The following is a 26,331-nucleotide window of genomic DNA, read 5'->3' on the forward strand; positions in this document are numbered from 1 at the left end:
GCGGGCCCCTCTCTGTATGGTAAGATAGAGTCCCCCTCTATCCTATAACATGGCACAGATCCCCCTACTTTGAGTGTGATTTTATGTGCAAAAAGCCAGGAGGCTTGGTTTGGGAGCTAACAATCTAATTGTATACATGTTTAAAAGATTGTAATCAGTGGCAGTCTGGGAATCTTACTGATAAGAATAAGGTACCTACCAGTCAGTAGCCACGGACATGTAGACTGCCTTCCTAGTCAAATCTCCAGCTATAGCAGGCCTTCCGAACGGCCATGAGGTCCGCCAGGGCCGGTACCGCCAACCACGCCAAAAATCCCCATGCAGAGATAGTGTTGTGTGCCCTGCAGCACACCGCTATTCGGTACAGGCCGCCGCCATTTTTTTTTGCTGGATTGCACGAGCCGCCATTTTGGCGTAGCCTCGTGTCTCCAGCATGGGGGCGGCCATGTTTGAGGTGATCCAAACACCTCGTGGAGCTAGGGGAGGCGCCGGAAGGCGTGCAGAGGGGCGGAGCCGCCTCCTTTCTTCCTGGGCAGCCAGCCAAAAGACTTCCTGTTTGTCAAGACAGCGCTGTAACCTGTTGCAGTTAAACTCTGAGCATCAAGTGGTGAGCCTGGGGGTCTATCTCTCTCTCTCTCTCTCTCTCTCTCTCTCTCTCTCTCTCTCTCTCTCTCTCTCTCTCTCTCTCTCTCTCTCTCTCTCTCTCTCTCTCTCGATCGATAGGGATCCCTAGCAGGTAACACTAAGGGGCTTTTGTGGCGCTGGGGGTCTGTGAAAAAAAAAAGAAAAGTTTTTTATTTTTGTATTATATTATCCGGGAAGTTACTGGAATAATCCTGGACCCTGCCACACAAATTCCCCCACCTGTTTCCCTCGAGGGGGCCACGGGACCCGCCGGTGCACAGAGTGTAGAGGCATTTACAGCAATTTTGGAGTCTATGGTGGCTCGGGTGGAGGCGGCCTGTCAGGGACGAGGGTCAAGGAAGCGACCCCCGCCTACCCCTATATTATCTGACACCTCTGACTCAGATTCAGAGATGGTCACTGCAGTTGCAGGTCCCTCTGCAAGGGCTGTTACCTCAGGTAAAGCTCCCTCAGACAGTGAGGAGGACGTTTCTTCTCCCGCTATAATTCAGGAAGAAGCATTGGTGGACGCACTAGTTGTGGCAGTGCAGGAAACCTTAAAACTTGAGGTTTTACCGGCAGAAGCAACTGATACAGAGATTCCTTTTGGTACTAACAAGCCCATCAAAACGGTGAAGGGTTTTCCTGTACCCAAGTGTTTTGGTAATAAGATTAAAGGAGAATGGGAGCATTCTAAACGTACCTTTACTATTTCCAAGCGTATTGCTAGACGCTATCCGTTTGAGGAATCCATCATTAAGAAATGGACGGTACCACCAGTGGTGGATCCACCTATTTCCAGGCTGAATAAAGCCACGGTTATCCCAGTGGAGGACACTTCGTCCTTTAAGGATCCGGTGGATCGAAAGATGGAAACAGAGTCCCGCACCATCTTCTCTCTGATAGGGTCAGCATTTAGACCAGTAATTGTTATTGGTCTAGTTTCCCAGACACTTACGGAATGGGCGAGATTGGTACGCCAAGACCTTAGGGGAAAAGATATTCCCCAGGAAACATCTGATTTGATGGAACAGATTATACAAGGGCTACAGTTTATCTGTGACGCAGCCTTGGATACTACTCCCCTATTAGGGCATGCATCTATGTCAGCGGTAATCCTCAGACGTGTGCTGTGGTTAAAATGCTGGTCAGCTGACCTAGGTTCCAAAAAGACCTTGACGAATCTCCCCTTTCAGGGGAATCGTCTATTTGGGGCCACCCTAGATGAAATCATTAAGGATGCCACTGGGGGTAAGAGCACTTTTTTGCCACAGGCTGCTAAAGCTAAGGGACCTCGCAACAAGCGAGGACCTTTCTTTACCGCCCATAAAGGGTTCGCACGCCCGGCTGGAACAAGCGGGAAAGGCAAGACTCCTCCAGGAGGGTTCAAGAAAGGCTGGTCGGACAAACAGAGGACCAACTCAGCCAAACCCGAAGCAAAGGAGTACACAGCCTGAAGGTGCGCCCCCACCCAGTTTGAGGGTGGGGGGACGTTTTCACCGGTATTCAGGACATTAGATCGAGCAGCAACTACTACTACCGGTGCGATTCTTCCCTTCCAACATTTTAGTACTACAGGGAGCGGTAGTCACCGTTCCCTGAATAGATCTTTTCCTTTACCTTTTCCTAAGATTAGTCTCAATTCCCCACAGGAATCGGATCTGGTTGACCAGACAGGTCAAGAAGCCTCTAGCCGGGTGACTTCGGTCCCTGAGGTTCAACCAGAAAAGATCACCCTTCCTGATAGCAATCGGGTATCTGATAAATGTGTGGGAACAGAAAACGACCAGACTTTCTCGGATGGTCGGGGCCAGATAGCTCTAGGGACGCCTGGTTCAGATCCAGTCAGCACCAGTGGTCCTAGAAATTCTAGGCTGGCCTCGTCAAGCCGGCCTGGCCGACTTGGACAGGCTAGTCGCAGACGTTCCGTGGGAACTTTGTCTCAGGGAGTGTCTGTGGTCTCAAGGACCAATTTACCATCGTGCTTTACAGTCGCTGGTTTTAATGGCCTGGCCATTGAGACCCAAGTACTGAAGGACAGAGGTTTGTCAGCTTCAGTCATTCCTACCCTTATTAAAGCAAGGAAAGCGACTTCCAGCAAGGTCTATTATCACACATGGAAGACTTATATTGCGTGGTGCGAATCTTTAGGATTTCCTCCACGTACCTATTCGGTGACTCGAATATTGGCTTTTTTGCAACAAGGGGTTGAGCAGAAGCTAGCCTTGAGCACCATCAAGGGTCAAGTTTCAGCATTAGCAATCTTCTTTCAGAAACCTTTAGCTACCAAGTCCTTGGTGCGGAATTTCATCCAGGGGGTGCGGCACCTGGCTCCACCAGTCCGCGCGCCCTTACTGCCCTGGGATCTTAATTTAGTTTTGTCGGTTCTACAGAAACCTCCCTTTGAAAACATCAGGGAGATTCCCTTGTTTACTTTATCCCAGAAGGTGGCCTTCTTGGTGGCTATCACTTCTGCTCGCAGGGTGTCAGAACTGGCTGCATTATCAGGCCAGTCCCCATACCTAGTGATTCATAGGGATAAGGTAGTACTTCATCCTAAGCCATCCTTTCTTCCTAAGGTGGTTTCAGATTTTCATCTGAATGAAGATATTGTACTACCTTCCTTGTGTCCTCAGCCCAAGCATCATCGGGAACATGCGTTGCATTCCTTGGATGTGGTTCGGGCAATCAGAGTATACCTGAAAGCTACGGAATCATTCCGTAAGACGGATTCACTTTTTGTGATCACGGATGGCCCCAGAAAGGGTTTGCCTGCATCTGCCGCGACCATTGCCAAATGGATTAGACAGACGGTGGTACAGGCTTATTCTATTAAGGGTCAGAGTCCTCCGTTCCCTGTTAGGGCGCACTCCACTCGAGCGCTCAGTACTTCCTGGGCCTTTCGCCATCAGGCGTCAGTGGTCCAGGTATGTAAGGCGGCCACCTGGTCGTCGGTACATACCTTTACAAAATTCTATAAAATTGATGTGACGGCATCGGCGGATGCCTCATTTGGCCGCAAGGTTTTGCAGGCCGCAATTTGAGGAGACCGGTGGTCTACCTCGAGTTTTTTTCTGTTTGAAAAATTTATTTTTTGTTGAGTCTCATCATTAAGGATGAGCATTGTAAACTTCTAGTTGGCACCGGTTGGGCCTTGGGATTTGATTTCCATTTTCCCACCCCTCATTTGTGATACTGCTCTGGGACGTCCCGAAGGTGCTGTATCACCGAGGACTACGTCTGTCAATGAGCGATAGAGAAAAATGGATTTTTGTAAAATCTTACCGTAAAATCCTTTTCTCTTAGCTCATTGACAGACGTAGTCCCCGCCCCTCTGTTTTGGAGTTGGGTTGGGTTAAAATCTCTAAAGACTGCTTTTTGACATAACTGATTTGCTGAGGCAGAGAGAGAGAGAGGATATACCCTCTGGGACTGCCCCTAGGGTGTGGCCAGAGCATTTTAATTTCCTGTCTAGTCCTGCTCCTGTGGAGGCAACATAACCCGAAGGTGCTGTATCACCGAGGACTACGTCTGTCAATGAGCTAAGAGAAAAGGATTTTACGGTAAGATTTTACAAAAATCCATTTTTTTCTTGAAAAAAAAAAACAAAAAAAAAAAAAAAAAAGGAATTTTGAAGAGGCTGATGGCAATAGAAGGTACTTTTTGAGTTACAAACTCATACTAGAAGTTTTTTTGAAGCTTAATTTAGCCTTGACTGTTAAATTAACAAAACTGCCAGTTTCATAGCGTAGCAAGGTACCTTCTTGTAGCTTCTGATTTTTCTCTATGGCTAGCTACAAAATTTAGTTTGACCAGACAGATTTTAAGTGTGCAGTTGACTACAATAAAAAAAAATTGACTGTAGTATTTTTTACTGCACCACTTAACATCCAAAAGGTACACTGAATTACTCATGAATATGATGCTGCTTGAAGGTATTGTTCTAGAAGTTCACTAATGGCCAGTTTTTATGATGGATTGTACAGGTACATGCTGTGCACAAATATTGGCTGGTGCTCTGTTTTAAAGCAGATTGTTCAACCACTGACCAGTATAGCATCATTTCATTGAGAGAAGATACTGAGAAATAGAGCATCTACTACCAGGGCCTCATGCCTTGCACAAAGCACTGCAACTTCAAACTAGATGGTTACTGGCCTTGTGTATGTTTAGCCATTATGATTGAAGTTTTAACCCTGTAGTAGAAAAAAAATTCTGATCGTACAATACAGGACAAGGTCATAGTGTTAGATGACTTGGTTATGTGCCACTACTTTCAGGTGATTGAGCACTGTCAAACAGAACTGTTTGGACCTCCATATAACCTCTTCCATGACGCTTATCAGTTATGTGTTCTTTGGTTTTGTTTTTTCTAAGGGTGTTCTGTTTTGGATTTTTTTTTTTTTTCTGTGCTCCTGCTACTTTAGCTAAGAGCACATTTTCTAGATGGGTACCCCAGGCATGCCTTTTGGGACTGTACCTGGACCCGGTTGTGGAATAAGATGCAGAGCTCACATGTAAAGTTACTTCAGGAAATTGATACATGTCCAGGGCAATGACTATCTGTGCAGGTGTAACCCAGTCCCTGAAGATCACTTTGTTGGTATGCTTCCCTAAAATGAAACGGGGATGCCCTTCCCCCCTAAATATTGCAGTTGTTCTCATGAATGTTGGCCCTTTAATTGGTTCTGTTGTTTGAAGACTTTTGTCTCCTCTGCAACTGACCTGAGCTCAAAGGTCCTCGAGTGGTACTGGTGGCAGACTTGTTGGGATTCCTGCTATACCCCATCCACTGTGGTTTATTGCCAGTACTCACTGGGTTCCCCTCGAATATGGCAGCTCATTCTGCCAGTGGACTGGGGGCATTATTAGGTACCTATCCCTGATACAAGGACTCGCTGCCACACTTCTGGTGCTCTGCATCATTCCTGTTTAAGCAGAGAGGAAGTGACTTTTTCTATGGTGGACTTTATTGGGAGTCTTGTCAATATGTGGGAATCATTTGGACATATGAAACACAAGTTGCCCACCTAAATATACCCCTTTCACCCTTTCTCTGACTCTGGCATGGCTGATGAGTTTTAGAATGTGCTCTTCTGAATCTGAAGATTCAGCTAGGGAACAAGCTGTTTAAGCCATTTTCTCCCATGCTCAAAACTACCATCCATCCTTACTGTAGACTCCTTAAACTGGAGACTCCACCCAAAATTCGCCAGTATGGGTCTTAAAAAGGCTGAAAAACAGCCCATAGTTTTTTTTTTTTGTACTCAGGAATTTAAATATGGGAACCTATTATATTGAAGGAGCATGCTTTCCTGGCCTTAAATGGCAAATGCAATGGTGCAGAATCTGCAGAAGTTCAGGTGAATTTTAAACCCTCAGAAGTCTGCGCTGAATCCAACATACTGCCTGGAATAGTTGGGACTGTTCTGGATACAAACTAAGCTGAGTTCTTTCTCCCCTTTGAAAAGATCAGGTCTCTCTATCAAGTATAATTATCCAGACGTCACTCCTCGGTGCTGGGTCTTATGGTAGCCTCATTCAAGACAGCACCTTATGCCCAATTCCACTCCAGACCCCTGCAGCTTAATCTGCATGGGACAGACAGACTGTTGCTGGACCATCCCATTCTTTTGTTTCCATCAGCCTGCCTCTCCCTGACTTGGTGGATTTCTAATCCGGGGTTTAAGTTGCAGAGGAATCCAAATTGTCATAAACAATCTGGAGCTCAGAGCCATTCGACTATCCCTTCAGCATTGGCCATCTCAACTGTGGGGTGTGGATTCAGCTAGACCAGATCACAGCAGTGGCCTACATGAACAATCAAGGAGGCGCACAGTCAGGCAGCTGAGAAAAATGTGTAATTGATTCTAACCTGTGCGGAGAATCACATTCTGGCCCATAACGCCTTCTACATTCTAGGTGTAGGAAATTGGCAGTCCGTTTTCCTCAGGCATAAGGACCTAGATCAAGGAGAGTGATCCCTTCACCTGGAGGCTCTTCAGGACTTTTGCTGCAGGTGGGTACACCGCTTGTGGACCTGTTTGTTTCCCGGTTAAACAACAAGCTGGACAGGTTGTCGCTAGGTCCAGAGATCCTCTAGCTTTTGCAATCGTTTTTTTTTTTTTCTTGCACACTCGGACACTGGGATCTCGGCCTAGTATGAAAGGCTCTTCAGAAGCCTCCCTATGAACCTATCTGGGATATTCCCATGGTTGAAATCACTCGCAAGAATATTTCCTTTTTTTCCATCACTTCTACTATGCGAGTATTGGAGCTGGCAAAAAAGATTATCCTGAGACCCAAGGCTTCTTTTCTGCCCAGTGTGGTCTCCTTTCGTCTCAAAGTAGAAGTTCAGACTTGAACTTTACTATGCTTAAAATGGCTCCCATCCACTATTTACCTCCTATGCTGATTACACTGTAAAAGGAAGATGCTAATACTTGTTCTCAGAGCACTTTGGGTCTGGTCATGTTATCCCACCAGCGGCTGGGTTCAGGGAAGTAGAGACAGTGCCAATAATGGATGTAATGCCTGAGTGACTTCACTCAAGCTTATTTTGGGGCATCTGTTGTCGCCTGTCCATTTCCCCTGAGGTCCGTCCCTGGGAGCTGATCACGTGACCGCACTGCAGCACATTGAGAAACGGTAACCATTTTCCTTTTACAGGGTAGTTAGGAATGGGCTTGGGCGTGTTTGGGATCTCACCTGCCTGATCCCGCCAGGAAGCCGACATTGAACATGGCTAATCACAGGCAGTGAGATTTCCTGAACCGCAGCTGCACAGCTTGGGCTATGTCTTGCTGCCTGTGATTAGCTGTGCGCAGTGTCTTCCTGGCAGGAGGGATCCGGAACACACCTGAGCTCATCTCTAGTAGTTTAGGTAATAGAACCGTGGGTGGGAGCAGTTTTAGGCTTAGTTCAAGCCCAGACTTTTTCTTCAGAATGTTGGCCTATCATCTTCCTGTCCGGATCCTAAACACCTTGGAGAAGTCTCTTCACTTTTTGGATGGATTTCATGCTATACATGTTTTTTTTTTTTTTTTTAATTATATTTTTATTTGCACAAAAGATAAACACATTACAAGGAACAATGTAATGACATTAAACAGACAAAAAAGGGAGTGGTGCCCCCATAAAGAGCAAAGAAAAGAACAGTTCATCTACAGGAATATTGAGGCAAACAATACAGAACTGCATTAACTGTAGGTAAAAAGCAAAACAATAATTGCATAAATCATACCTCCGAGAAGAACAATGAGATCAGGTAGAGTTCAAACCATATGAGTCCCAGTCATCCCATACAGCAGTGAACTTAATAAGTTCATCCTGTACCCTTGCCGTCAAGGACTCCATCTCCCGAATCTCCGAAACCAGCTTCAGAAAAAGGGGTTTGTCGGGGGGATTGTTGCAACCAACACAATGGGATAGCCCTCTTAGCTGCCAAGAGGAGGAAAGATATCAGTTTGGGTATCGTCTTAGAGAGTCTAGGGAATGGTAGGCCCAGCAGGCAATGCAAAGGATCAAGCGGCAAATCCAAACCTACTGCCGCTTGAAGCGTAGCCATCACCATGGACCAAAAAGGTTGTATAAGGGAACATATCCAGAAAATATGATAAAGGGAGCCCCTCTCCTTCGACAACGCCAACATAAGGCGGAACAGGAGGGATTCATCCTGTGAAGGCGGACCGGGGTCCTATACCAAAACAGGAGAATCTTGAGCGGTCTCTCTGCGCCACCCAACAAGATGATTTGAAAGTGGGCGTCCATATTCTATTCCATATAGGCAATGTGATAGGTTGATCCAGTATCCCGGACCACTTGCGCATATAAAAGTGGTAGTCCTCAGTAAGCGGAGCAGCATCATGTAGGATATTGTAAATTGAAGACACCAAATGACCCTGATGAGGACCCCGACCACACAACAATTCAAAGGCCGTGGGCCTCTCCAGGGTGAGTGATGGCGACAATGTCCTGAAATAATTGCGGATTTGAAGATAAAAATAAGAGCGTTTTGGCAAAGCAAATTTCTCTCTAAGTTTCTCAAAGGTAAAGAAGGAGTGGGACACCGGATGGACAAGATTGCGTAGCTGGAAAAGTGGGGGCTGAGTCCAAGCCCACAAACGGCTCACCGAAGTCCATCGGGGAGCAAAGGATTAAATAGGACTGTGGTAAAGGGGGTGGCATGGCGAAGAGAGTATTGGCTCACACATTTGCGCCAAATTCCCATGGTGACCAGCATTGAGTCCAGACACATGCCCCTCAGGACACCGTCTGTATGCAAGACAGGCGACCAAAGCAACGAGCACGGATGCACCGCATAAATCGCCCCTCTCTCAATCTCCGACCACCGGTTGGGGGCCAACCAGAAAGACCAGGCGGCCACCACCCTGAGGTGGGAGGCACAGTAGTACTTCATAATATCCGGGGCACCCAAACCCCCCCGTCTCCGAGGGGCGAACACCACTGAGGAAGCCACCCTGTGTGCCTTATTATTCCAAATAAACCTTAAAGACTGTTGTAACATTTTAAGTTGAGGCATAGGAATTGCCACCGGGAGGGTATCGAACAAATAAAGCAGTTTCGGCAAAATAGACATTTTCAAAACATTTATACGCCCCAGCAGGGACAGAGGCAGATCGGTCCATTGCTGGAGGGAGATAGACATCTCATGGAATAGGGGGACAAAATTAGCTGAGTACAGCTGGGAGTGGGAGGCAGTCAAGTTAACCCCCAGATATTTGAGCGACTGCAAACACCATCTATAGGGGTATACATGCTGCAATTGGGACAAGAGTTCCGGAGGGACATGAAGCGGCATGGCTTCCGTTTTTGATGCATTTATCTTATAGCCTGAAATTGCACTAAAAGAGTCTAGTAAGGCATGTAAAGATGGTAAGGAGACTAAGGGATTTGTTAGTCAACACCACATCGTCTGCGAATAAGGAGAGCCTATATTCCCTATTTCGCATAGTAACCCCAGCAACATCAGGGTGGGAGCGTATTGCTTCTGCCAAAGGCTCTAGGCATAATATAAATAATAAAGGGGGCAGCCCTGCCGAGTGCCATTGGACATGGGGAACGTAGGCGACATAAAGGCAGACGACATGCGGACCTGTGCTGTGGCTGGGGAATAAAGAGCTTCCAGAGCCTTGTAAAAAGGACCCCCAAACCTCTGTAGCGTGGAAAATAGGTAGGGCCAACTTAGCCTATCAAAAGCTTTCTGGGCATCCAGACTGAGGACAATTGCAGGGCGGGGGAACCTATTAAGGAGAGCGACCAGATCTACTGCTCGTCTAGTATTATCTCCTGCATGCCTAGAAAGAACAAACACAACCTGATCTCGATCTATCAATTTTGGCAGAAGACCAGCCAGTCTATCAGCCAGTATCTTAGTAAACATTTTATAATCGGAGTTAGGAAGATCTGTAATTATCAGGGAGTGAAGCATCCTTACCCGGTTTTGGGATGACAGAGATATGAGTGTAGAAAGTGAGAATGGGGTGTCCTGCCCTCCAGCAAGGAAGCATAGAGATCCAGGAGACGAGAGGCCAGGGTCGGCAAAAGTTTTGTAGTATATATACGGAAGCCCGTCAGGACCCGGGGCCTTCCGGGAGGGTAAATCTTTGATCGTGGCTGTCAACTCGTCCATCGAGATCTCAGCATTCAATTTATCTAGATCGGCTTTGGAGAGACTGGGGATGTCCAAGTCCCGAAAAAAGCTCTCAAACTTATCAATAGAGAATTGAAAGCGATTCTCAGGAGTCAGACAATTATACAAAGTGCTAAAGAATTTACCAAAAACATCGGCCATAGTATAGGGGCAATGGGTGGGGCTGCCGTCCGGCTGCATCAAGAGATCCGGAAAAGATTGGAAGGGCCTGGGTTTAAGCCTGTTAACCAACATCCTGTGAGGTTTATTGGAGTATTCATAGAATCTCTGCAGGGCCCACATTAAGGACTTAACCATCCTGGACATATCCAGGGCCTTGATGCGGTCTCGGAGAATGACCACTTTCCGAAGCCCTGTCACCGACGGGGATGCCTGTAGGTGCGTCTCAGCCGCCCGGAGGTCAGCCAGAAGCGAGCTGTGCATGCTCTCAGCATCTTTCTTCAACCGAGAGCCCTCTGCAATGCAGGGAACCCCTGAAGAAAGCTTTGTGGGCCTCCTACATTGTGGACACCTCAGATACAGAACCTTCATTAAGCGTAAAATATTCCCGCAAACCCTCCTCCAACCGATCCCGAACTGCCGTAATCTGTAGGAGACAGTCGTTCAGACTCCAATAGCAGGCCTTAGGAGGCATCCCTGCCATGGAGACATCAAAAGTAATGGGGGCATGGTCAGACCAGGAGATAGGGAGAATCTCCAACTGAACCATGCACAAAATAAGTGGAGCCGAGATAACAAAAAAGGTCTAGTCTTGAATGCATCTTATGGGCAGCCGAATAAAAGGAGTACTGTCTGTGTAGGGTGCTTAATTCACCAAGAATCAAAAAGCCTATACGAATGGATGCATTTGCGAAATGACTTAGCCTGACTCAATTGTCTGCGGGAGGCGGTGTCTCCGCTCACGGACTGTCTGTCCCAATAATGTGACATAATGAGATTAAAATCCCCCCCTACCACCATAAAAGGCTGAGAAAATTGGGAAGTGGCCGCAAGTGTCTTATCCAGGAAATCTAATTGACCTTCATTGGGGACACAAAGATTAAGCAACGTAAAGGAAGAGGACAGATCATCACAGACCGAGGCTATATATCGTCCATGAGGATCTAACTTCACGGACCCTGATGGGACATGACTTTCGAATCAGCACAGCAACCCCAGCCGTTCCTGATCGTTTAGAGGCCACAAAAGCCGTGGGGAAATATCTCGCCCCGAACTTAAACGATCCACCAGGGCGGAAGTGTGTCTCCTGCACCAAAATCACTTCTGCCCCAGAGGATTGGAATGCCTTAAGGGCCAGCCACCGCTTTTGCACCTAATTCAGGTTTATTAGACATAAAGGTTTATTAGACATAAACCTTAAAGCCATGACATCCCAGGATTAGAATATAAAGCATAAGCAATGATAGAACAACCTCTCCCTATGTCACAGCCCTGAGTTAAAACATGAAAGAGCAGCAATGCAGTCTGCAATCCATCCCAAGACAGAACACAGAGGCACCAATCCACAAGTGCAACATGAAAATGTCAGACCAAGGACAAAAAAGGTCCAACAGAAAATAAAAACATATAAAAAAAAAATGTAAAAGAGAGCAATCTGATAATGTAGCAACGTTCAGTCAGAATCATCAGAAGAAACCCTGAAGGATTAAACAATCCCAGGGAGCCCGGGTCGAATCCCACGGGCAATACGGGCGGCACGGAAGCCTCCAGGGAACAATATTCCAACGAGGATGGGTCCCCCGTCAACTCTCCAGCAGAAGAAAAAATAAAAACCAACTAAGTGTCAGAAACTTGAAAAACAAATGTCCAATGGGGGGGGGGGGGGGGGACTGGCCAAAAAAGGCTCCTGTGAGGCAGCCAATGCAATCCAGTTCAACCACAGGAGTCCGGAGTGACAAAGAAGGAAACACTTGTCCGTGTAGGGCCGTCCGAGGGATCAGGGTGGGAATCTCGAGAGTCGTTGTTGTGGGGTAGTATGCGGCCTACGTTGTGGGGTCTTGGCAGGGGTCCAAATGCGACCTGGGGTGGCCGGGAGCAGACGGCTTGGTGGCTGCTGGTGAGCCAGCAATTCTTCTTCAGGAAACAGAGGGAGACCAAGGCCCCTGATAAAAGACTCTGATTCGTGCATTTCCTGCATGGTATGCGGAGTGCCAACTTTGGTGACCACTAGGCGGAATGGGAACCCCCAGTAGTAAGGAACTCTGTGTTTCTGCAGGTGCAGGGTCACCGGGCGGAGGGCCCTCCGCTTGTTCAGAGTAATGGGTGAGAGATCGTTGAAGATTTGTATTTTAGCACCCTTATAGTCCACTTGAGACTTATTGCGGGTCGCCAGGTTGAGGGCCTCCTTGCTGTCATAATAGTGGAAGCGGACGATTACATCCCGGGGTCTCCCGCCAGAAGGAGGTTTGGGGCCCAGAGATCTGTGTGCCCTGTCCAAGCGCCAGTCAATATCCACAATATTAGGTGCCAGATGATTGAACAGACCCAGCAAAAAGGAGCGCAGATTGTCACCCACAGTTTCAGGAATGCCCCTGAAGCGCAGAATTTGGCGCCTCTCTCGATTCTCCAGATCCTCCTGCTGCAGCTGCATTTGGGAGATTGAGTGCTTTAAGTATGCATGTGCCTACTCCAAAACATGCACATATTCCACTAATTTAATCGAATTTTGTTTCAAGGGTGTCTGTGCGTTTCCCTATGTGTGCAATTTCCCCCCTTAACTCCACCGATAATTTGCCCACCTCTGCAGCTATGTTGCAGGTGATCTGCATCAGAAGCACCTGGAGTTTAGCATCCAGTATGTCCGGGGTTAATATCTGCTGCGAGGAAGGGGGGGTCGGGGCCGAACTAACCGGTACCTGTAGTGGTGGATGGTCGGCATCATTCTCAGCCTCCAATAGTGGGTCCATCGTGGAGAACCGGTGCTCCTGCGAAATCGAGGCTGGGAATTGCGGCCTAGTGAGGAAGCGATCCATGGCGGCCTGGGTTCGGGACTCCTGCGGTGCGGAATATCCGTTTTTGCCTTCAAGGTAGTCAGGGATACTTGCAGCCTGCCCCCAGCGAATTAAATGCACAAAGCTTGTAAGGAGCGGCGGAGAGTCAGCGGTGCCCAGAGCTCACTCAATGTGCGTCCTCCATGTCCGGAAGCCACGCATGCGCCATGCTATACATGTTTACCTGTCAGCTACAGCCCCCTTTAAGACCTGCTGATTCTATTTGTCCTTCCCAAAGGCTCTCACAGGCTGTCTGCTTATTCCACCTGTACTGTGGATCAGTGGTGGCCCGTCTATTGGGGGTGCCGCCCCCCCCCCCCCCCCCCCGTCCATGCATCCAGCCCCCTAATCTACATGCAGGGCGCTGGACGCATGGATTCAAACGTTGTTTTTTTTTTTTTTTTAAGCACATGATTAAAGCCAGAGGCTCTAATAGGCACTGCGCCCAGAGCCCACCCAGTTGTGTGACAATAGCGAATGAATATTCGATATCACACGGATTCTCCTGCCAGCCAACCAGGAAGCGCGCCCTGAGACCAGTTTCCCAGTTGGCCGAAAGGAGAGGCCATGCTATTGGTCGAGGAGGGAGAAGACGCAGGGGAAGCCGCCGCTGCCTGCCCTCCACTTCAATCCAGGGTGGGTGTGCCGGGGGGGAGCTGGTGTGGTCTGGGGGGGGGTTATGGTGTGGTCCGTCGGCCGAATACACCCCCCCCCCCCCCCCCCCCCGTCCAATGAAGCACCAGCCGCCACTGCTGTGGATTCAATAGGTCACTGCTGAAGCCTATTCCTGACCGGTGTAGGTTCTTTCCTTTCCTGTTGAGGCCTGCTTCACTAGGTCTGTGGGAGTTTCATAGACTTTTTAGCATAAAGTATCTGTTTGGCAGATTTACTAGGCTGCCACCCTGGCCTTTTATTCACATGTTTTCTTATTGTCACCAGGTGGCTGTTCACGCCTCTGCTGATAGCTTCGGCCATGGGGTGCTACAAGTAGATGCCCAGTCAGTCTTACACTCTTGTTTTTTGTGGGCCTGTTGACATTTGCTGTGTTGCCCAGTCCACTTTTTCTGTATTATTTTTTTTTACATCCCAATGGTCTTAAGACGCTATACCTGTGTCCGGGAAAGTTTTTTTTTTTTTTTTTTTTTATCCGTTTCTTGTCTTGTAAAGATAACTAAACTCCTAAATACACTCCCCTCAATCTTCCAGTGATGCAGCGGTTACTTCCTTTGCCAGCCACTGTCCTCTTCTCCTTTTTGGGTTTTTGGTCTCTTTTTGGGTTTTTGGTCTCTTGATTGGCCAATCAGGGATGATGTCATCTCACGTATGCACACACAAGTCAGTCATTTTGGCACAGCCTGAGTGTGCTGGGAATGCTTAGGAGTTAAACTGTGAGCGGACAGGTAAGTGTATATTATTGTGGAGGAGACAACATAGCATGTTTTCTGCAAAAAAGAGTTGCCTGCGCACAGTCTTCAAGTTAGGTTTCGTTCCACTTTATTCCTTATTCCTTGCTAACTCGAAGTTGGAGGGGTTATATGGTGGTCCTAACAGACAGAAACCGTTTTTTTCCTCCCCAAACATAGCAGTGCTGCATTCTTTTTAATTTATTTGTATCGGAACTGATGTAAACTGGGGCTATCCGTTTACATCTGTTTCATTTGTCTGTTTGGCAAGGTATATTTTTTGTATACTTTTGTCACCTCTACAACACCTTCTACAATAAAAAAAAAAAAAAAAGCGAAACACAAAATAATTGCAGGCAGATGTAAACTGAAGTGCACTACTTTTGGCAACTTTGGGGGCAATTTCAATGGACATCGTGCATGAACCCGTACAGATGTCTTTCAAATTGCCCCCGAAGTCGGACTGAAATGCTGAACTCTCATAATTTCAAACTTGCCCTCAGTGTGAACGTGGGCTAAAACCTGGAAGCTAATTGGACATTATGCACAGCTGCACCAGATTCTGTGTCCACCAGTTTTAGTAAATCTCTGCCAATGACTTTATCTGTTTTTCTTGAATTGCACTCCTTGTTATGCAATAGGTTTAAGCTAAATTTGTAATGTTTTCGTCTGCTGCTTTGACCCTTATTGGGATGAAGATGCAGAATCCCTTTATTTTTCAGTTAGTATGATTTTATATTGACGTATTTTAGTATTATATTTTGTGACTGCTCTTCACTGACCTTTTAAGTTTCTTTGTAATATCCTCACCCTGTGGCGCTTTTAAGCACACTTTTGATATTAATGTAAAAAAAAAAAAAAAAACACATGCGCTTTCACTGGAATGTTTAGATTGTGTTGTGTGTAGACGAGTGCATTTTTTCCATTTTGGTTAGATTAAAAAAACTTCCATTGTATCAGTTGGTCACACATATCAACTAACATTTTTACATTCTGAATAAAAGCTCACGTCAGGGTTCCCCCTCATTAACATACACTGCCAGAAGCCAAAGTGTCTAAAACTTTATTCCTGTTAGGACAGAAAATGTTCAAATCTAGTGTACAACTCAAAGTTGAGATCTGCCTGCACAGTACAGACAGGATTAATTATGGCAAACACAGCTGCCCATCCACCTTTTAGGATTTTTACAGTTCTGGAGGTTCCAGAATAGAGCATTTAAAAAGGGTTTGCTGCATTTTTTAAATGTAGGTTGTGATTGAGGACAAGTAACAAATATAAAGTAGTTATCCTAATATGGCTGCAAAGGTGGAAATACACTATAGGCACAAGAGTTGTTCTTGAAAAATGATTGGCTATGCCTGCCCTATCTACATGTATCCTTGCATGAAAACAAGTTAATAAAAATTACATTTTAATAAGATTTGCGTAAACCTGGTCACTGTTAAGTTTTAGACGTTCAATGTACTGTATATTCCAGGAATTGGTTATTCAGCCCCCACATTACTGAGGAGTTGTGTATTAATGTTTTAATTTCAACAATGCAGGAAAAAAAGATATAAGACCAGGCAGGAGGTTCGATGAACCCAGCGGAATGTTTGCGAACCTTAAACATAGTACGAAACCCTGGTGAAGTCTATGGGGGCCAAATCTTGCTATTTTTTTTTGCCTTTTTTCAAGGCCAATTTGCAAGCTATTTAAAAAAAAAAAAAAAAATGTTGCTGGGCACTGCCTTGGGGAACATGTACATTTAAAAAAAAAAAATAATTCCATTCAGCTAGACAGGAATTTTACTGCAGCTTGAAAGCGCAGTTCTGAAAATACACAAATCCTGATGCTTAGGGATGTTTTAAAGTTGCACATTTTACAGAACAGTACAATGTAGTCCATAACCTCTTTACGACTGCCCGACACTTATATGCGGCAGGGGCAAAAGGGTAGGATTTAAGTTTTATCTGCGTACACTTAGCACCAAGACTGAGCTGTCTCAGACAGCTCTCTGTCTGGGCTACAGATCTGTATCCGGAGCGACTACTTTCTGATCATGTGACCACTTATTTCTCCTTGTGCTTTTTGAAGTGTTTAAAGGAAATGCTGGAGAGAGCAAGAATTAGTTGACATTTAAAAAAAAAAAAAAAAACTTGAACAAAACAATGTAGTATCCCTTAAAATTTAAGAAAAGAAAAGGGCAGCAAGTGTGTGCCCTTGCTCAACTGTACCTGGCCACATGCCATTCAACATTGGAGGGTAACTGGGTCGGGGGCAGCAAGACACCTTGTTTCATGTTGTGGGGGCATCATGTTGTGGGGGCAGCAAGTCGCAATGTTCTCATGTTGTGACATATGTTTAGGGAGACACACCTACATGGATATCACATTGGGAGCAGCGGCAGTATCCATGCATCTGCTGCATCCCAATTTGACAGCAATTGGACTGTTTTATACAGGGATGCACAGAACATCCTCATGAAGGTAGACATGAACCTCCATGAGCATACGGTTATGTAGGCTTGCTTCCTGACAGCATTGCTGAAATAGGAAACAAACTGGTGTGTGTTTAAGCCTTATCTACATTTTTAAAAAAAATGTAAATATCCATTTTGACTGAATTTGCCCTTTAAGCCTTACACGGTGACAATAGCTTGTGCAAATTATAGTCAGGTTTGCTTTGAAGACGTGAGTAAATTATTTAATACGACTTTTTCATGTCCTCTGCAGATGCTTCATCATTTTGTGTCTTGGGACTTTTTCGTGTCATTAAATGAATAGAGAAGGCAGTGTGCCCAAGATGCATTTATGAGAGCACTTGAGGCAGACAAGTGTCTTTGCTTATTTAATAAATCATTGTTTAATGTACAGTGGTGTTGCTTAGGGGAATGCATGTGTTTTATTTAAACTTTATTCTGTTTGCCTTTCTTCACAGGGTATTGCTGGAACAGATGTTGCAAAAGAAGCCTCTGATATTATTCTCACAGATGACAACTTCTCCAGCATTGTGAAAGCAGTAATGTGGGGAAGAAATGTGTATGACAGCATCTCGAAATTTCTACAATTCCAGCTTACCGTCAATGTAGTTGCGGTTATTGTAGCTTTTACTGGAGCTTGTATCACACAAGTAAGCACAGTGTTTCTCATTCACATTAAATATGCAGTACTTGACAGATGACAGTGCATACACAAGTGCTGTGACCTAGATGTATCTAGGAAGGTTAAGGTTACTTGCTCTTACTACTTTTCATACACAAGTTGAACAGCTATTTTCAGGGATATACCTCTACCCCAACCCCACATAAAATAACCTAAGCGTTCTACTCCTATGGTAAATACCTATTCTCACCGAAGGGAGTCCTTTTTCAGCTCTTAGTCATGTACCCCTAAATCAAGATTGAGTCCACTCTATGAAGCAATCCTCGGGTCCCTAAAACCCTCCAAACCTACCTAGATGTCCTATTCACAGTGATGAATTGCATTTGCACCAGTCTGGATCAGAGATGTCCCAATCACTGCGTTTAAGTTGTTTCTAGGGACTACAAAATATAATTTCTCTTTTGTTCATTGACGGACACAGCTCTCTATTATTCAGAACCATAGGGTTATATTGTCCCCTCCAGGAGTAGGACACTAGGCAGAAAAAGACTTGGCTACACCTATTGGCTGTCCCAGGTGGTATACTCTCCCTCTCTGCTATAGGTCTAAAGCTTTTTTCTGCCTAGTCAGAAGGACCTAGTTCCCTGCCGGGATTGCTGGTCCTGGCAATTTTTTCTTTTTATAAATGGCATGTGCCGATTGGAAGTGCCGATCTATCATTCTTCGCAGTCGCTGACTTTGACAGCCTGGCTGTTGGAAGCCAGGAGTTGGGGGAAAGAGGTTTGCCTGGGTTGGTGTTTCAGACACTGCTGAAGGCTAGGACGTCTACCTCTAGGAAGATCTACCATCGTACGTGGAAAGCATACACTTCGTGGTGGGAGTTAGTTGGAGTTCACCCTCGCTCTTTTTCGGTGGCTCGGATTTTGACCTTTCTTCAAAAAGGTGTTGAGCAGAAATTGGCCTTGATTAACATCAACGGCCAGGTTGTCGGCCTTAGTGGTCTTTCTTCAGCGACCTTGGTCACACTCCCATCTGACTCCACTGGTGCGGTCTGTACCACCTTTGGATTTGAACTTGGTGCTTTCAGTTCTCCATAAGCCTCCCTTTAATAATGTTTGGGAGACTCCCCTGCTTACGCTGTCTCAGAAGGTAGCCTGTTTGGTGGCTATCGCCTCTGCTTGCAGGGTGTCAGAGCTGGCGGCCTTATCTGGTCGTATCCCTTGGTGGTCCACAAGATAAGGGGTTTCTTCGCCCATGTCCTTCTTTCCTTCCTAAGGTTGTCTCTGATTTCCATTTAAATGAAGACCTTGTGTTGCCTTCCCTGTGTCCCAGGCCCAAACAGCCTAAGGATTTTGATTTGCATACCCTGGATGTAGTTTGGGCGATTCAGGTGTATTTGAAAGCAATGGAGTCTTTTCAGAGGTCGGACTCACTGTCTGGGATCACAGATGGGCCAAGAATAGGGCTGTCCACTTTGTCTGTGTCCAATTCCAGATGGATCAGACAGGTGGTGTCTAAAGCCTATTCTATCAAGGGTCGGGTTCCTTCTTTCCCTGTAACCGCGCACTCTACTTGGGCGCTTAGTGCTTCTGGGCCTTCCGTCATCAGGCGTCAGTGGCGCAAGTTTGCAAGGCGGCCACTACATAGTGGTCCCTTCGAAAAAGTCAGTAAGTGACGAAACATCAGGGATGTGGCCATACGACGTGCTTGGTGATAGGGTGAGCGGCGGTGTCTCACCGTAGAATCCTGGACCTGAACGCGTCCGGAGCAATTGGCTCTCCACTTTTATGGTATATGTGGAGCGGCATCTTGAGAATTACCAAGGATCCATTATATCCTGTGCAGTGGTGCATATTCCAAAGCGTAATCAGCCCTATCCATGAGAGTAAAGGGCAAAAAGTGGGGGTGAGTGTTCTAGCTGAGGGGAGTGGAGCACAAAGGTGGCGGAACTCTTTGTTGGTGTTTTTCTGTTCAGCTTGCACTAGAATCTCACTGGATCATCACATATAACTATTCTCCTACTATTGGACTTTTAGTTATACATTGATTTATTCAGGTGTGTTTCACTGGAATTTTTTCACTGATTTTTTTTTCACTATTTTGGGATTGGATTTTCAGTGATTATTTGAACACAAATATTGATTCAATTGTTTGTTAATTTTGTTCACATATATTGTGTGCACTTTTCTGAGTTGAGCGCTGCTAGGTTGGATTATTTTTGTTTTTCACTTTTTTGGTATATTTTTAAGCAGCAGCACAATCATTAAAATATTTTTTTTCTGATGCAGGATCAGCTCATTAGTGCAGGAGCCTGCTAAATATAATATAACCCTATGGTTCTGAATAATGGAGCGTTGTGTCCGTCAGTGAACTCAAGGAAATTGATTTTTTGGTAGGTACAAAAATCCAATTTTCCTTTTTGTTCATTAATGGACACAGCTCCAGAATATTACCCATTGGGTTATGCTGCCCCCTACAGGTGTAAGACACTAGGCTGGAAAAAGCTGTGTCACGCCTATGGGGCAGTCCCAGGGAATATACTCCCACACTCTGCTATAGGCATTCAGTTTTTTTTCTGCCTAGTCAGGAGTAAGGACCTAGTTCCTTGCTGGGATCTCTGGTCCTAGCATTTTTTCCTTTTTTTAAATGGAATTCCTATGGGCTTTAACGGCTTTGCGCGGGTACAGAAGTCCCGAATGGAATCCATTTGTACAGTCGTGGCGTCTTTATATCGGGGGGTTCTCGCTTCTATCGATATCAAGGATGCTTACATTCATATTCCTATATATGCAGGTCATAAGGGTTTCCTCAGTTTTGCCATTGGCAAGGAGCATTATCCGTTTGTGGCGTTAGCCCTTGGCCTCCTTTCCACTTTTTGGGCCTTCACGACCGGGTTGACCCAGGTGCTGGCCTTGTTGCGTCCGCGAGGGATCGCGGTACTGGAGTACCTGGATGATCATCTTCTGCGAAGTGTCCCCAACAGTTCCGATGGACTACGGGGAAAGTATTCTGCAAACTCTGAAGGAGTCTGGTGGGATTCTGATTTTCCGAAGTCTGTTCTGGTTCATTCCACCAAGTTGGACTGTCTGGGTCTGTCTCTGGTCTGGACCTCAGCCACAGTGTCTTGCCTCTGGACGAGCTTCAGAAATTGCAGGATGCAATTCTGCTGTTCAGCAGACTGTCGTCTTTCTAGACCTCCATGCACAGTTCCATTCGAGATCTCTGCAAAAGGATTTCTGTCAAATGGGACAAGGTCACCACAGTCTCTAGACAACCTGATCCTGTTGAGTTAGTGTACAAAAGGATCCCTGCATTGGTGGCTTTGTTCTCTGGCATGTCGACAGGGGTGTTCTTTCCTTCCTTTATACTGGACAGTGGCCATCCCGGATGCTAGCCTGTCCCAGTGGGGAGGCGTTCTCGGCACAGATTGTGCTCAGGGGGTCTGGATTCTGGAGGAGTCTAGACTGTCTGTCAATCAATGTACTGGAACTTCGAGTGTTCAGACCTTGTCTGGATCTTCGATAAATCATCTTAGGCGAATTCAAGTGGCCAATGCCTTGGCTGTGGCCTATGTCAGTCAAAAATGGATTTAAGCTCAACCTCCTTCCCATATATACAAATTCAAACTCAAACTTGAGTTTGAATTTGTATATATGGGAAGGAGGTTGAGCTTAAACCTATTTTCTTTTGTGGTCCTATTGTGGAGAAGCTCCCCCTATCTGTGACCTTGTAGGACTTCAGGAGTTTGTTGGTTGGTGCAATCACCAAAGGGGCACAATAAATGTCCTGGCGGCTTGGAAGGTAGCCGGAATTCTAAGGTGGGCATAACATTTGTTCCAGCCCTCTCTGCTGTACACTCTCCAGGAGGGGATAATTGGCAGATTACCTCAGTTGGACCAGGCGGAATGGTCACTTCATCTGAAGGTGTTCTTCAGTTGGGTCTCCGGTGGAGTATTCCCGAGGTGGGGCTGTTGGCCCCACGTCTTAACAGTAAGGTCCAGGGATATGGTCTCGGGATCCTCTAGCCGACGCCTCAGACGCACTAGTGGCTCCCTGGGGTCAGTATTTTCTGACTACGCCTTCTCCCCTTTTAAGCTTCTGCGCAGGATCGAGGCAGAAGGGGAATCCTGGTCATTCTTGAGAATTCTCCAGACTGGCCTTGCCGGTCTTGGTACTCTGATCTGGTATGGCTGGTCGCCGCTGCTTCTTGGAGACTTCCTCTCGGAGAAGATCTATTGGCCCAAGGGCCAATCTTCCATCCTGCTTACAGTCGCTGGCTTTAACGGCTTGGCTGTTGAAAGCCAGGTGCTGAAGGATAGGGGGTTGTCTGAATCGGTGATTCCCATGCTATTAAAGGCTAGAACATCTACCTTCTAGGAAGATTTACCCTCGTGCCTGGAAGACGTACATTTCGTGGTGTGAGTCTCTTGGTCACCCCCGTTCCCTTTCGGTGGCTTGGATTTTGGCATTCCTCCAACGAGGTGTTGATCAGCGCCTGGCCTTGGGGTACCATCAAGGGCCAGGTTTTTCGGCCTTGGCGGTCTTTTATCATTTTGGCTATGCATTCTTTAGTTTGCACCTTTATTCGGGGGTTTACCCCTTGGCTCCCCCAATACGGTCTCCTTTGCCTCCGTGGGATCTCAATTTGGTGCTGTCTGTTTTCCAGTAACCGCCTTTCAAAGATATTCGCAAGCTTTCTCTGCTTACTTTGTCTCAGAAGGTAGCCTTCTTGGTGGCTATTACTTCTGCATGCAGGGTGTCAGAGCTGGCAGCGTTGTCTTGTCGTTCACCTTACCTGGTGGCTTACAGAGATAAAGTGGTGCTTCGCCCTTGTCAGTCTTTCCTTCATAAGGTTGTTTCTAGTTTCCATCTGAATGAAGACATTGTGTTGCCTTCCCTGTGCCCGAAGCCTAAACATCCTAGGGAGATTGCCTTGCACTCTCTGAATGTGGGTCGGGCACCCAGGGTGTACCTTGCGGGCAACTGAGTAGTTTAGGAAATCAGCCTGTTTGTCCTTAAGGATAGACCTCGCAAAGGGTTGGTCGCGTTTGCCGCGACCATTTCCAGATGGACAACACAGAGGGTGGTGCAAGCCTATTCCATCAAGGGCAGGTTCCCCTGTTCCTGTTAAGGCGCTTTCTAAGCAGGCGCTTAGTGCCTCTTGGGCTTTCCGCCATCAGGCGTCAGTGAAGCAGGTTTGCCAGGTGGCCATCTGGTCGTCTGTGCACACTTTCACAAAATGTTATAAAGTGGATGTACTGGCATCTGCGGATGCTGCTGTTGGCCGCAAGGTTTTGCAGGCCGCTATTTGAGAGGACTTGGTTCTCTTTGAGGTTGTATTGTTTTCAGGTCAGCTCCAGTTGTTCCTGGTTGAGCTCCATGTTACCTGGAGCTCAAGCAGTCCAAAAACTAAACCTAGCCAAAAGGCTAGGTTTAGCCTTTTGGGATTTTTTTCTGCTGTTTTTCCCCACCCCTCATGTTTAACACTGCTTTGGGACATCCCAATAGATAAGATTCTGGAGCTGTGTCCGTCAATGAACGAAAGATAAAATTGAATTTTTGTCTTACTGTAAAATCCTTTTCTCTGATCATTGATGTACACCGCACCCACCCCTCTATTGAGTTGGGTTATTTTTCTTCTGACACTACTTGCAACAACATTGAATGCCTATAGCAGTGTGTAGGATTATATCCCCTGGGACTGCCCCATAGGCGTGGTAAAACTTTTTCCTGCCTAGTATCCTACTCCTGTAGGGGGCATGACCCAATGGTTAAGAAGATTTTGGAGCTGTATCCGCTAATGAACATTAGAGAAAAAATTTCCGGTGAGACAGAAATCCAATTTCCTGAATTCCTACTCTGTCTGCCAGTTTCACCTTAAAAACACCCAGACCCAAGGGTATCTCTATTACCTTTAACGTTAGGGAATAATGACCCCAGTTCCTGCAAAGGAAAGGTTTAGAGTTTTTTCAAACCTACTCATGGCCTCAAAACCGAATGGAGGCATTTGTTCCGTTTTTAGACCTATGCCCTGAACAGATATTGGAGTGTCCCCAAATTCTGCATGGAATTCCGAATGATTATCGCTTCATTCAGATAAGGGGAATTTCTGGCATCAATGGACATCTTCATTGATGTCTATCTTCATATTCCTATTTTTACCCACACACCACACAGTCCGCACTTTGCCATAGGAAATGAAGGCTTTCAATTTGTCCCCCTGACTTTTTTATGCACTACCCGTCTTTACAAAGTTAGTTGCTCTGCCTCTTGCCCTGCTAAGATCTCAGGGTGTCAATGTCGTGCCAGCTTTCTCATCACCTGGAGTATCTGGGACTGATTTTTAGATATGGCCCAGGCAAAAAGATTGCTTCTCTGTGGTCCAACTGTCGAACTGTTAGATCAACCAGGTATCCCTCAACTCGACACTGGACAGGCTTGCACCTACATGTAGGAATCCCCTGGCTTTTACAGTGGATTCCCCCTTCATCTCCATTCAAACTGGTGTATACATTCCCTCCAGTGAAACCCCACCACCCACTGCTCTCCAAGATTGGATAACTGATTCTGGTTATCCTTATTCCTCTAAAATCAGGGGTGTCCAAACTTTTTTCAAAGAGGGCCAGATTTGATAAAGTGAACATCCGTGAGGGCCGACCATTTTGCCTGACATTCTTTGGACCATTAAAATTAAATGCAAATTAACTATTTTATGCAAAGTTTATTGCAAATGGCATACTTTTCCATTGCATCACATGGATGACAAATCGAAACGGGTGTTATGCCAGTTCTCATGGAGAGAGCGCTGGTCCTGTCATAGTAGCGCCAAATTTATTTGTGTTTTTAGTGCTCCCTAATCAGGCTAAGTCTGAGGCCATATTGAGCAAAGGATATAAAGCTGGTGGGGATGGGCGGTGGGTGTTAACAGTCTATTCACAAGTAACATGGGCGTTGAAAGATCCAGAGATCCCAGTGGTCCTGAGCAGTGCTCTGGGATTCACAGGGGCCACAACAATAGACTTTTCCAAATGACCTGTGGGGCCGTATTAAAGCAGCCTGGGGGCAGCAATTGGCCTGCGGGCCGGACTTTGGAAATGCCTGCTCTAAATTGATCCAAGAGATCTTGGCACACAGGCATACTCATACTTCTGGTGGATGGGCCCTGGCCAAACAGGCCAGTCCTCCCTCCATGTAGTCAGTGTATTTTTTTTTTTTTTTTCCTTCTTTTTTTTACAAAATGCATGTTTAGCACATAGTTGCACATAAAGATGTTAAATGATAGAGAAATATATTGAAACACAGCCAGATTAACTAGAAGGGTTTGTTGTCGTTAGAATGCTAGGTGCACTAAATGCAGTCTAGGGAGCTGTACCCCCCTACGACTTGAATCCACTCTTGTTTGGATGCTTAATCAGTTCCTGTAAAATTAAAACTAATAGGAAAAACTAAGTCCTCCCAGGGCGTATTATAAAGGGACAGGTGTCTTGGCACTTCTAGGGTCTGTTATTCTTTAGGGAAACCAAACCTGATAGCACTAGGAAGTTTTTTGTCAATCGATGAAATATTTAACCACCCCCCTCCATGAAATGCAATATGTGGTGTCAGAGAGGGTGGGCTTTAACACCGCACATATGCATCTATGGGCATCAGAAGCTTTTGTGCTAAGAGCACTCTTACTGCACGCTCCCAGCACAGAGACAGACTGCCTCCTGGTCATGTGACCATTGGCGAGCACAGTGGTCACATGATTAGGCAGACCTTCCTGCCTGCCCCACCCCCCCAGTGTACAAACCCACTTAAAGGGGTGGCTGGGAAGAGGTGAATAAGATCATTGTACAACGTTTAGGACTTTGCAATTTCAGTGTTCCATGCAACACTTTTCATAATTTTTTTTAACTTTTTTTTTTTTTTTATTTTGTCTCTCTCTCAGGACTCTCCACTTAAGGCTGTTCAGATGTTATGGGTAAATCTTATTATGGACACATTTGCATCACTTGCTTTGGCAACTGAACCTCCAACAGAATCTCTATTATTGAGAAAACCTTATGGGAGAAATAAACCCCTCATATCTCGCACAATGATGAAAAATATTTTAGGCCATGCAGTCTACCAGTTAATTGTGGTCTTCACACTACTATTTGCGGGTAAGTGTGTTTTTGCATTGCTTATTGTTATACTTTTTTTCTCTATCATCCATTGACAGACGCAGCTCTCATACTAAGACCATTGGGTTATGCTGCCTACTGCAGGAATAGTACAAAGCAGTGAAAAAATTCACTGACACACCTACAGGGGCTGTTCTTCACGGCATAACCTAACACACACTCTGCCACAAGTCAGTTTCTTGCTGCCTAGTGAAGGAGTAGGACTTAGGTTTCCTGCTGGGACTTCGGTCTGTTTTTTTTGTTCTTTTTAAGAATTTTTCTGTTTATTTCTCTTTACTCACTAACGCTAGCTAGTGTCAGGGGGATCCTCCTGGGGAACTACAAGCGACAGCCGGCTGAGGTTTTGCACTGGATAATATAGATCCTTACGGTCTCCCAGCCTGGCCGAAGAG

The 26,331-nt window shown here is 46.1% G+C and overlaps 1 protein-coding gene across 4 annotated transcripts in view; it reads left to right on the forward strand.

Annotated features, from left to right (window-relative positions):
- Positions 1-26,331, forward strand: part of ATP2B1 (ATPase plasma membrane Ca2+ transporting 1) — a 369,470-nt gene that overhangs the window by 319,219 nt on the left and 23,920 nt on the right. For all 4 annotated transcript variants that reach the window (XM_082254546.1, XM_082254548.1, XM_082254545.1 and 1 more), the window contains exons 16-17: positions 17,611-17,802; positions 25,705-25,918. In XM_082254546.1, coding sequence (XP_082110672.1) covers positions 17,611-17,802; positions 25,705-25,918 — 406 coding nt within the window. The remainder of the gene's footprint in view (positions 1-17,610; positions 17,803-25,704; positions 25,919-26,331) is intronic.

This window comes from Pelophylax lessonae (assembly GCF_965119305.1).
Source record: "Pelophylax lessonae genome assembly, chromosome: 4".
Taxonomy (NCBI): domain Eukaryota; kingdom Metazoa; phylum Chordata; class Amphibia; order Anura; family Ranidae; genus Pelophylax; species Pelophylax lessonae.